The sequence below is a fragment of the Trachinotus anak genome, unplaced genomic scaffold (assembly GCF_046630095.1).
Source record: "Trachinotus anak isolate AG129_WGS33_773 ecotype Australia unplaced genomic scaffold, CSIRO_AGI_Tana_v1 ptg000019l, whole genome shotgun sequence".
Lineage (NCBI taxonomy): Eukaryota > Metazoa > Chordata > Actinopteri > Carangiformes > Carangidae > Trachinotus > Trachinotus anak.
Genome location: NW_027273870.1, coordinates 2113166 through 2125308, shown reverse-complemented (window position 1 = coordinate 2125308; position 12143 = coordinate 2113166). Strand labels below are relative to the sequence as shown.

The 12143-nt window shown below is 44.7% G+C and overlaps 1 protein-coding gene across 8 annotated transcripts in view; it reads left to right on the top strand.

Moving 5' to 3' along the window:
* The window catches only part of LOC139637167 (nucleosome-remodeling factor subunit BPTF-like), a 40818-nt gene that overhangs the window by 13923 nt on the left and 14752 nt on the right, over nt 1-12143 (top strand). For all 8 annotated transcript variants that reach the window (XM_071505768.1, XM_071505767.1, XM_071505766.1 and 5 more), the window contains 13 exons: nt 115-244; nt 939-1074; nt 1530-1805; nt 2024-4124; nt 5952-6076; nt 6505-6633; nt 6741-6891; nt 7182-7221; nt 7551-7776; nt 7923-8072; nt 11049-11179; nt 11642-11756; nt 11914-12131. In XM_071505768.1, the coding sequence (XP_071361869.1) occupies nt 115-244; nt 939-1074; nt 1530-1805; nt 2024-4124; nt 5952-6076; nt 6505-6633; nt 6741-6891; nt 7182-7221; nt 7551-7776; nt 7923-8072; nt 11049-11179; nt 11642-11756; nt 11914-12131 (3928 nt within the window). The remainder of the gene's footprint in view (nt 1-114; nt 245-938; nt 1075-1529; nt 1806-2023; nt 4125-5951; nt 6077-6504; nt 6634-6740; nt 6892-7181; nt 7222-7550; nt 7777-7922; nt 8073-11048; nt 11180-11641; nt 11757-11913; nt 12132-12143) is intronic.

Genomic DNA, 12143 nt, shown 5'->3' with positions numbered 1-12143 from the left:
TTTTACTAAAACACAATTTGAAGTAAACACAAATCTTGTGGTGTTAAAAGTTAAAAGTTAATTTTCATTTAAGAGCTGCAGGCTGCACCGCATGACAATTTAAAATGTTTTCAGGTTAAATCGCATGACGTCCATGGAGCGTGAGGAGAAGGAGAAAGTGAAAAAGAGGGAGAAGAAGCTGGAGGATGAGGAGACGATGCAGCAGGCCACTTGGGTCAAGTACACCTTCCCAATTAAACACCAGGTAGGTCCAGTGCTCAACAGCTTTGACTTTTAAGTGGAACTGGACCAGGATCACCTTTTGGTCACGAGCGATGTAGGTTGCTCAAAGGCGTACGCTCCATGTTCTGCTCTGTCCTTTCATTTGACTGCTGACAGCAAACCTGACACTCTTTCATGTCAACACCACAGCCTGGCTACAACCCAAGACAATCCACTCTGCCATGTACATGGAAACGCATAGAGACACTTGAATGTCCAGGATGGGATTTTGAATATAAAATACAGCCATCCTAATTATTTCAGATCTGCTGTCTGCCCCAACACAGCGTGAAACACACACTGATAATGGGATGACGGTAATAATGTGTCAGGCTAGTCTGCTTCTAGGTTGAGAAATTAATGCCTGGAAAACTGAGTCATTGCAGTGGGAAACACTGGTGTGCACGTTGGGCTTACGTGCATGAGTGACCATCAAGGGCTCTTTGATACAGCAAGTTGAGCTCTGCTGTGAGTCATTTCCCTCAGCAATTAGCGATCAGTGTGTGAACAGCCTCTAAACTAAAGAATCTCTTTATACCTGCACTCTCTCCTTTCCCACCTTTTTTTTTTTTTTTTTGGTCTCTCCTAATTCACTTTTCTCAGTTTGAACCTTTCACCTCTTGTTTCTTTATCTCTCTATTTCTCACTCCACTTCTCCTTTCTTGTCTTATGTAAAGGTGTGGAAGCAGAAAGGAGAGGAGTATCGTGTTACGGGCTATGGGGGCTGGAGTTGGATCAGTAAGACTTATGTGCAGCGGTTTGTCCCCAGGCTTCCCGGCAACACCAATGCCAACTACCGCAAAGAACTGGAAGGTCTGGAATGGGAAACTTCAGGGCTTAAAATGTGGTTTTTAGTTATTTGGACTTTGGGTTTCTCAAATTTAAAGTCTCTTTGATTCTGAGAGGGAATTAGTCTCTTGTTCATCTCCACAATGTCATCGTGGGTTGGTTGGCCTTCAGTGAATCAAGTTTCTCTTTTGATATATCTGCAGATGTCATTGAGTTGAATGTTATTACTGCAATCAAAGACCTCACAGATAGTTTGTATTCTTCAATATTCACCTTAAATTTTGTGTATTTATTTAAAATGTGGTGTCAAACTTCAGCATTAACTCATACATTTGTCATCTTGGAGACAGCAAGATGATTATTTTCAACATAATTGTTGACTTGGGCTATTGAATTGTATGATTAATAGCAATTAGCAGGAGTCCCAGTTCAAAATGAGTAAAAAAAAAAAACTCTTTTTCTCCTTCTGTTTTCCAAAGATGCTAAACTTGGCAAGAAATGTACCCTACTGGACCTGAGTCGACGGCCCAGTGTAGGCGCACCAGAAGCTCAGGGAGCTGCTGCTTTAAGCAGTGAAGCAAAAGATCAAGGCCTATCTAACCTCTCCAAACCTGATTCTGAGTCTAATGAGAGTATGGAAGAGGGGAAGAAAGAAGAGGTGGATGAAAAGGAAAAGACGGAGGAATTGTCAGTAGACGAATCACCCGCAGAGATGGAGGTGGACCCAACAGAATCAAGATCAGATGAAGAGCAAAGTATGACAGAGTGCGACTTTGTGTCTAATAGCATTGTATTCCGTTGCATATACAGCATGAGCAGATCCCTGTGTCATATTTGCCCGTTTAATTACCAAGTAAATTTAGCATTTTAACTTCATTTGTCTCCAGCTTGATGAGAAATTGTAAGGAGTGTGTGAAGAAGTATCTTATTTTCAATCAATGCGAATTAAAATCTAAATTCATTTCCTCTCCAGGGTCCAGTGTTCAGGAGGATAAAGCTTCCGTGAAGGAGGAGCCTACAGAGGGCCCTCAGCGACCCTTTAACTACGATGTAGTGGATGTCAGCAAGGGCTTCCTCACCCGCATTGCCTACAAGAGGAAGGTCAAGTCCTCCAAGCTGGACAGCCTGCTGGAGCGCCGAGTGAAGCAGCACGTTATTGAAGAGAAGCAGAGGCAGCAAGTCTCTGCCTCCAAACCCCAGACTCCCACACCAGCTCCATCCACCTCAGCCCCTGCTCTGAGCACTCCAGTCAGGCCAAGGTCACCACTCAAGCCCCATTCTCTCGCTCAGACACAGCTCGCACTGGGCGACGCTGTGAAAGTGGAGGAGAAATCCTCCACAACACAAATTCCAGCGCCAAGAGAAGCTGAAGGGGAGAGTCAGGCTGAACTCTCTAAATCTACAGAGGATATTGTCACTCCTCCTCGAACTTCTCCCGTTATGGACTCCACACCCAAAGACAGTTGCAGTACAGGTACAGGTGGAGGTTCAGCTTCACCACAAAACCAAACCACCTCTCTGCCCCAGGAGCAGGAGGCAGACTTAATGGAAAGGACTATGGGGCCAAAAGAATCCAGTTCAGATATTTCAGGGCAAGACGGTGTCAAACTGCCTGATGCAGAAGAAGTGACAGCACAGGGAACTCACAGCTCTTTAGAGCAACAACCAGCCAGTGTACCATCAAATGTTACCAAGGCTGCACATAGTGAAAATGCAGGGTGTGAGGAACCCAACTTGAAACTGGACTCCATAAGGACATCTACAAGTGTTCTTGACCAAAAAAGCGGTCAAAACACATCTCCCTCTAAACCTGTTCAGAAAAACCCAGAAATATTAAGCTCAGCACATTCAGGCACTGAAGAAAACGGCACGGGGCCGGGGGAGAGCCAAGAAAATATGCAAGAAATTGGACAACATAGAGCCGAAAGCATTAGCACTCCCGAGCCAGTTTCTCCTCTCCCTCAGGTAAATGGTAATGACGGCTTGGGGAGTGAAAGCATGTTGAGTAACTCTGTACTGAGCTCAAATAACGGTGTATTCACCAACAGTCCCCAGCCCAAGGTGAACAGCACTGGTAAAACTGAAGAACAAGGACTAGTTGTTTCACTGAAGGACGGCACTCAGCAAAAGCCTTTGGTGAATGGAGATTTGCCCCCCGTAAATGACAGCACAGAGGTTGGGGTGAAAGAACCAAGCCTAGCTTCTAAGGTTGAGGTAGAGAGTAAGACGACAGTATCAGATCAGGACTACAAACCTCCGCTGAAGATAACGAGGCTGGAAAACAACATAGACGCACTTGGAGGTAACACTCAGAACACTCGACAGCACAACAGCACATCAGCATTTCAGCCTGTGGACACCAAACCCAGTCCTGTGGTCAAGGTCATCAGAATGGCTCCCTCTCCTGTACCGTCAGCGGAGGAGTCCAGTCTGAGCGACGACTTCGCAGAGGAGAATAGTAACAGCGGGACGACAGAAACACCCAAGACCATCATCACCCAGGTAACCACAACCTCCACCACCACCACCACAGTCGTCTCCACAGAGATGAGGATAGCCAACACGCCGTTGAACGCGTCTGGAGAAAAGGTGTCGACGACAGAAAGCAGTGCAGTGTCCACTCTTACGACCATGACCAAAACAACTGTGACCAAAATCTGTTCCCCCGGGCACGATGGTCAGTCGGAAGACAGCCAGAGCGAAACAGTGACGCAAGAACAGAGGACGATGCTCTCGGCCTCCATCAGTAAGTCAACAACTGACGCCAGTGGTAAAATCTCTGTGGCCTCTGTTGCTGTGAGCCAAGAGGACTCGTCGTCGACAAAGGGCCGCGTCCGCCTCCTCAAATTCTCCCGCACCAAGAAGACGCGCTCGGACACAGCCCTTCCTTCTTACCGCAAGTTCATCACCAAGAGCAGCCGCATGAGTATTTTCGTCCTGCCACACGACGACCTGAAGGTGCTGGCGAGGCGAGGCGGATTCCGTGAGGTGCACGTGTTCAGCTACAACGCAAAGCCAGCCCTGGACATCTGGCCCTATCCTTCGCCTAGGCCCACGTTCAGCATCACCTGGAGGTACGCCTGCTTCTCACCTAAGCTTCTCACCCACTCAAACCACAACACGTTATTTCATTAGTGCTTGTTACAGTTTATACAGATCACTTTGTGTGGAGGGAAAAAAATGACCAGATTAAGTTAAAGAGGCAAAGATTTAAATGAAGGATCTGTGCTGTGAGAGAGCCAGAACTTTAATCCAAATATAGGAGGGAGATTCCAATACAGATAGTCCAAATCCAATTTTTGATTCATTTTTAAAGAGAACATATACATATAAGTTTTAGTATTTGACAGTCAGACATGATTTGTATGCACTGACTCCCAAAAAAAAAAAAAAAAAAAACTTTAATTAAAACGCCTGCACTGGCAGCACAGCAAATTTACTTTTAATTAAAATTAAGCAAAGACTGGAATTCACTTGTACTATTATTTTACTAATGGCCACTTCAGGGTAATATATTTGAAATAAAATCGTAATCAGAGGAAAACCTTGTGTTTATCATGGATTTAAAACAACAGAAAAAGTTGATTTATATTTTGTAGAGAGCACCCAACCACAGACAGTGCATTGAAGAGGTTTGTCTGCATTGTCTCTATAATGTCAATGCATTTTGTCTCTTTTGAACCAAAACCTGCACCTGTGTGGCGCATGTTTTTGTTGGAATATCCATATCCAGTCAAACAATGCGACAGTGTTAGTGCTACCTCTCTTGGTAGCTCTGTGGTGGATTTAACAGTTTAAAAAGGATATTTGTGATATTTCAAAATAAAAAAAGGACTGCAGGCGTATAGTCGATACTATTTCTCTTCATTATTCACCTTCAAACCTTCGCCTGGTTTTCTCAGAGCACCATGTCCTGGTGATCCGTGGTTCTTTATGTCGTCTCTCTCCCTGTCTGACGTTCGTGGCTTTGGCCCTGAGCGATGTTGTGGCTCTGAGCTGTGTGTCACAGAGGGACCTCTGATTATTTTGACCGGACCTCAGAGTTCCGAAGCAGACATGAATCATCCAGCGGTCGGAGAAGTGTCAGGATGTTCACTTTGTGCAATGACCCAACTCTGCAACCCTGGGGATTTTTTTTTTCCCGCCTGTAGCAGCACAGGGGGAAAGGAATATCTATCATACCCCATACAACTCACTCAGCCCTGTGATGCACATGTTTTTGAGGATGTTGAAGATATTTCCTAAGTGACACGTTCATTGCTGGCAGCCCCGACCATAATGATGTACGGAAGGAATATTTCTTTTAAGATAAAACTTGAAATTATTCATTGATCGGTATCACCCTGTCTTCTGCTTCCACACTGAGAACAGCCTGTTGCACCAAAATTGTTAATTAAATTGAAAAGAACCAAAATGAAATATGCACAAGCTTCCACTTTGAACTGTGAGTTAATACTGTTGGTTTATGTGCTTTTGTTGTCATGGTTAATATCTTTTCCTCGACCAAATTAGCGTTTAAAGTGATTTATTAAAGATGGCAGCCAGTTGTTGTGTTTCTCTCATGGAAATGGTCATGAGGGGACAGCAGCATCACCAGAAACCTCAGTCTGTTTTTACTTGGCCTCTTCCTGTTCCATGATCGTGCTGCAGTGTGTTTTCTGTAATGCTGAGCGACTCACTGGCAGTCAGTTGTGCTGCTCTAATGAACTGCTTGACACTAGGCGGGGGGGATGACAGCTTGGACCCACACAGAACTGTTCTTTCTATGTTTCCAATTAGCAAACAGAACGGTTATTTCCATTTTTCCACGAGTTTATGTCAATGCATTTGTACACTATCAGTGCGAAGCTGTATATGCAACCATATGTGACCAATGCTTGAACCTCTGGTTTGTGTTGCAGATATCGCCTGCAGACTGTGAAGTCTCTGGCCGGTGTGAGTCTGATGCTGAGGCTGCTGTGGGCCTGTCTGAGATGGGATGACATGGCCGTCAAACCGTCCGCTGCCGTCGGCACCACACGTACAGGTAGACCCCCCCCTCCCATTTCCCTCCCAAATCATCAAATAGACATGTCCGTCATTCTGGGAGGAAGGGGTAAAAGAGTCTAATAGTGACACTGGTACTGTTTGAAATCACCAGCTGCTTTTGCAGGTGAAATTAATTGTTTGTTTATCTGAACATTGATTTGTTTTGTGGAAGATTGCTGAACTCCATCCTGATGATCAAAACACACTTTTGATGTTTTCTTTTTTATTATATTATATATATATATTGTTGTATTTACTTGGGCGCTCCTCTTTATCCCTCTGTGGGCCCAAAGAAACACGCCACACAAGACCTTCAGTCTCATTTGGGTGTCACTGTTTTTATGTTGGAGTGCATTTCCTCCATCTTCTCGGGCTTTCCTCCTCATCACCATACCAACCCAGCCCTATCCCCACTCATTGCTACAGAGACATCGGAAACTGAAATCACCACCACAGAGATCATCAAGCGCCGTGACGTAGGACCCTATGGCATTCGCTCAGAGTACTGCATCCGCAAAATCATCTGCCCCCTCGGAGTGCCCGAGACACCGAAAGGTAAGGTGCCTTTTTTTTTATTATTCCTGATACCAAAGAATGAATTTTAAGAGCCCCACACCAGGGCAGAGATAGTCTGCAATGTATTCATCTGTCCACTGTCCCAGAAACCCACACCCCGCAGAGGAAGGGGTTGCGCTCCAGTGCCTTGCGCCCCAAGAAGCCTGAGCCTGCCAAGCAGACAGGCCCAGTGGTGATTGAGACCTGGGTGGCTGAGGAGGAGCTAGACCTCTGGGAGATCAGAGCCTTCTCAGAAAGGTCAGAGGGCAAAGGGTCACAACGGTCGAGCATGTGTTGACTACACCTGCTGTGTAGCAACAGTTGTGTGCTTTTGTCATAACGATTTATAAACATGTTATACAAAGACAGTTTCACCTCTAATATTGAACTTGATTTGTGCAGTTGATGCTCTTTTATTATTTGGGTCTTAACCTTACCCAAATTATCATTGTTTCTAATTTGTGAAATGCATTAAAAGATTTTTGCCTACATGTTAAATATTTGATTTATGCTGTGTTAAGCTTGACAGGTTTGTTTTTCTGTTGCAGGGTGGAGAAAGAGAAAGCTCAAGCAGCAGAGCAGGCCAAGGTAAGTGTGGGTTACTTCAGTAATCAAAGGCATATTTGTTCATTTTAACAAAGGCCTGTGTTTTACTTTTTGTGGGTGGAAAAAGCTCAGGTGTAGCAGTGGATTTACACACACACTTAACGTTTTCAAGCAAGACGGCAAACAATCAGCCTCTGCTCATTTAACCAGGCAGCGCACCTACACGCATCTCATTCTTTACCAGTCTGTACCGCTGTTCAGGAAGTTACCTCATTTCTACACGGCTGATTTTAAATTTTGGCTTTTAGTTTCAATATTTCCCTCACTGGTTCCTTTAATTAATGCTCTGACCATCTGATTCACCATTTCAGAAACGTCTGGAGCAGAAGCCAGGCTCGGTCACTGTCACTCCAACGGGGACTCCTGCAACATCGGCCGCCACGCCCAAAGTCATCGTCGGTTCATTGTCAGGCCAGGGCACCCCCAGCACCAAGGTGGTACTGTCCACCAAGATGGGCACCCCCGTCACATTCCAGCAGAACAAGAACTTCCAGCAGTCGTTCGCCACCTGGGTCAAGCAGGGTCAAACCACACAAGGTCCGTTCATGTAAATGTGTTGTTTCAGTACTGGAGCAGCTCGGTGATCAGCATCGCCAGCGTCACCGTGGTAGTCATCGTAGTTCTGATATTAACGCAGTAGTAACGGTGTTTCTAATGATGTTTTTTGTTTGTTTGATTATAAGGAGCAGGCACAGAGACCACCATGGCCACGTCTGGGGGCCACACCTTCCAGATTACGGGAACCTCGGTGGGTGGAAAGGTGGTGACCACCAAGCTGCCGCTGCCCGCCAACAGCAAGATCGTCACGGTCAACGTGCCAACTTCACAAGGAGGTAAAGCAGATTTTAATAAGTCACACCTCCGAGGCAAACAGAGAGCACAAGTTACAGTTATTCACTGGAGACATTTCTTTCCATCCAGAACCATTTCAGGATGCGTTTATGTTTTGGTTTCTTCACCTCGGACCCACAGCTGAGACTTTTCAGATGTGTCGAAGGAGCCAAATTAGATCTGGCTCGTTAATTGCATGGCATTGTGTAAGCAAATTAGCGTGCCAACCACGCGCACGTCGCTCGAGAGGGACTGAGCCTGTCTTCAGTCTTTTTAAACGTTGCCGGTGCCAGCTACCACAGACCCAAATATTTTGAAATCTACAAATTAGACACAAATTAGACATTCCTCTGTCCTTGATTGCCACTGTCAGTGAGCCAAGTACACAGGTCGACGATCATTTTCAAAACCCCACATCTTAGAAGAACTATTGGGCTCAAGTGTACAGATGCTGGCTTCTATTAAACACACGACTAAATACTCTTTTTCTGAATCAGTCCCTCAGTTGTCATGGTTACTTTTACCATGGCCCTAATGAAGTTTGGTTTTCCTTTTCATGCTTGAAATTACACACACTTTTGAGGCACTTCATTTAGCCTGGTTCCAGACCTCAGAGTCACAGCCCACAGCCCTGATTAGTTCAGACTTTTACCGTTTAAAGGCTAAAGTGATGTTATAGGGTAACACTGAAGCTTAATTAAATAATAGAATGAATAAGGTTTAAGGACGATGTGCGATTATCATATTTACTAACCACAGATTTCTAACTTTATTATGTATTTTTCTAATTATAAGAAATGTAATTTAGGGCCTGGTGCTGGTCACTGTCTGGGTTATGACCAGCTTTAATCCTGGGCTTGTGCCTTAAGTGAACCTTTTCTTCCAGCTGGTTCCAGATGCCGCAGATGTAAAAGGTGCTCCATCTGAGGAGCAGCCATTCGCTCATTGCGTTTGTGGCAGCGTGCTCTGCACCAACCCCACTGTGGCGCCCATTGTGTGCCAGCCTCATGAGTCAGCAGCGTAGTTTGGTGTGGCACATCATGTCTGGTTGTGTCTTGTCGGCATGGTAATCTAATAGAAAGCTGTTATTTTGGTTGGATGGTTTTTGGGGATGGTAGACTTGTGTAGTCTGAGGTTCTAAATCCAGACGGTGGATTCAAAATTGAGCTATCTTAAGTTAGGTGCTTATTAACTTTTGTTGAAATGTCAATATTGACGCCGCCGATGAGGCAATGGTTTGTGCCGAGCCCCACCTGGCCGGCCTGTGGCCCTGTCAAGTTATCAGATGAGGGATACTGCTCAGCGCTCGGTGGAGGTGGCCTGACATGTTGACAAGCTCCATTAAAGCTGCTGACAGCTCCCGTGTGGGTCACATAGGTCAGATTCAGCTACTTTACTAAACCCTGTATACACAGTGTACACAACACACAATACACAATTAAAATGCACCATTTCAAGATGAATATTTGCCTCATTGAAAATAAAATAGAATAGGAAAAGTTAATCTGGAAATTAATGTAATATAATTGATAAATGTAAATTCAGTTTGTTCAGGTTTAAACCCTTTAACAGCCTCAACAATAACTGTCAGTTTTCCTGCATCATCCTTCATATCAAGCTAACTCACTAAATTGGAAAAGAAACAATTAAATAAATTCTTAGTTAAAAAAAAAAAATGATGGCGGAGCATCTTGGTGTGCAATAGATATGTTCTTTAATACACACATGCAGCCACCAGATAAAGAGAACGATATTCACCGAGGATATGAGGAAAGTGACTTTTCTTACCTTTGAAGTTACCATGAAGGAGAAACTAAGTTCAGGTGGAGTGTAGCCATTTAATGGACATGTGTATTTATCCAGCATGACTGTTGGGCGCCCTGTTTGTTTTGGACGGGCTTAAGGAAGTTAGGGAGGAAAACAAGTTTACCCTGAGGTCTGCTTCCCAGACAGGTAGCCCTCTATAGTGGGATTCCATTTTTCTTTTTTTCCCCCTGTGTTTTTTTTTTTTTTTTTTTTTGGGAATAAGAGTGTACCTCTCCACTCACCGGAGTCCCAACTCTCCGACCTCTCCAAACAGCCAGTCCATAGAAACAAGTGTTTGATGTGTGCGACCAGAGCAGCTACTCCCCAGGACTTACGAGCGGGTTTAACGTCCCTGTTTGAAGAGGGAAAACCTTGATGTATAGGTTTACCTGCTCGGTTGCGGTTGAAAAACCACAGCAACAAGGAAGCAGAGGAAAAAGAGCAACGCTCTCATGGTTTCCATTTCTGCCATCAGCTTCACGTGAGCTCATGAAGGCACAGAGCCTGTTGAACAAATATGAAACGCTCCCTTTGTCAGATTAAAGTTTAAAAGTAGGCTCCAAATTCATGCATAATTTATGAGGGGGTTCAGATATGTTGGGGGGAACCCAACTAAGCTTTCAGTGAGCCTTTGAAGATTTTGTTTACCTGCTCAACTAATATTTGCCATTGCTCTGATCAAAAGCTGGCAAAGGGGAGAAGCCCACAAATAATGTATTGAGTTGTGTCGATGTAGGACCTCGGTACAACCGCTCACTTGTAACATGCAAACATGTAATTGTATTAGAGATGTTTGGTGGATGTGTTTGATGTAATAAGAGGCAGGTATGTGGAAATAAATATCACTGATCAAATATAAGAAGCATCTTACAAAGATGTGTTACAGAATCGTATCTTTTAATCTTAACCCTGACGGTGTCTTTAAACTTCAGACTTCTGTAAACTGCCCCTTCCTCGCAGCATTTTGCTCATTTTAAACCACATCGTCCTCCGTGTCATTTTGTGTCATCGCCAAATATTTCTCCTTGTCCTTCTTGTTCCTCGTTCTTCTAATTATCCCTCCAGTTATGAGTTTATCTTACAAACTGCCCTCTCACCATCACCCCACTCTTCTCCTCATGCTTCTCATTTGATTTCTCATCTAAATTTCTTTACTCCTCTTCTCGTTGCAGGTGTGGTTCAGCAGAAAGTGTTGGGTATCATCCCATCCAGCACGGCGGGCGGCGCCCAGACCTACACCACATTCCAACCCCGCACCACCACGCTCAACATCAGGCCCAATACCCCAGGCTCCCAGCAACAGGTACGACTGCCATCTTTCTGCTCTGACATTTCCATAAAGGAGTTTTTAATATAATCAATTTCATCATCGTAGTCTGCACATTTCTACTTTCCTTTTTAATTTTTTTACTTTTCCAGCTATTGTTTTCTGCTTCGCTGTGTCTTTATTGTCTATGGTTGGTAATTCTACTATGGTTGCATAAATAAAAACAATAAAATGCTCTTGCATTATTGTTTCTGCTGCCTTTGCTGTTTGTGCCTTTTTAATTTTATACAGCAGATATACATTATTTTTACCATTGGAGATCATGTATTTTATGTACATGTTTTTAATTCCATTTAAATCAAGTCACAGATTTTTGGTTTATGGTTTTTGTTTTACCTTTATCCCAGACCTCACTTTTCTGTCAGATTTTGACAGTTGAGGGAAGAACTGGCTTTTTTCAGAATTATTAGTGATGTCTTCATGAAAATATCCTTCCAGGTTCTGGCAGCTGGTAGTCAGATCCGTCCAGGAATGACAGTGATCCGAACCCCGATCCAGCAGACAGGACCCATGGGAAAGACGATACTTCGAACACCCCTCGTGGTCCAGCAAGGTAGAGTCCTCCTCTTTGAACTAACTCTCACAGATTATTGTGTATGAGTGTGTGTGTGTGTGTGTGAGTGTTGCCCAGCTTCTCCCTAAAGCGGTGAGCCTCTATGGCTACATGTTTATTGCCTGTGTGTCAGACTTGCCACACCTCTCTCTTCCAGGTCAGGGTGGCCAGCAAGTGGTGACGCAGATCATTCGAGGTCAGGCAGTTTCCACGGCAATATCTGGTGCCAGCCCTGTTGCCACGGTCACTGGCCAGGGGGCGGCCAGCCCCACCACAGCAGGACAGGCAGCAGGCCAAACACCACCTGGCACCCCACGGGCACAAGGGCAAGGCCAGGTTAAACTCACCCTGGCTCAGCTCACCCAGCTCACACAGGTTAGTGAGGGA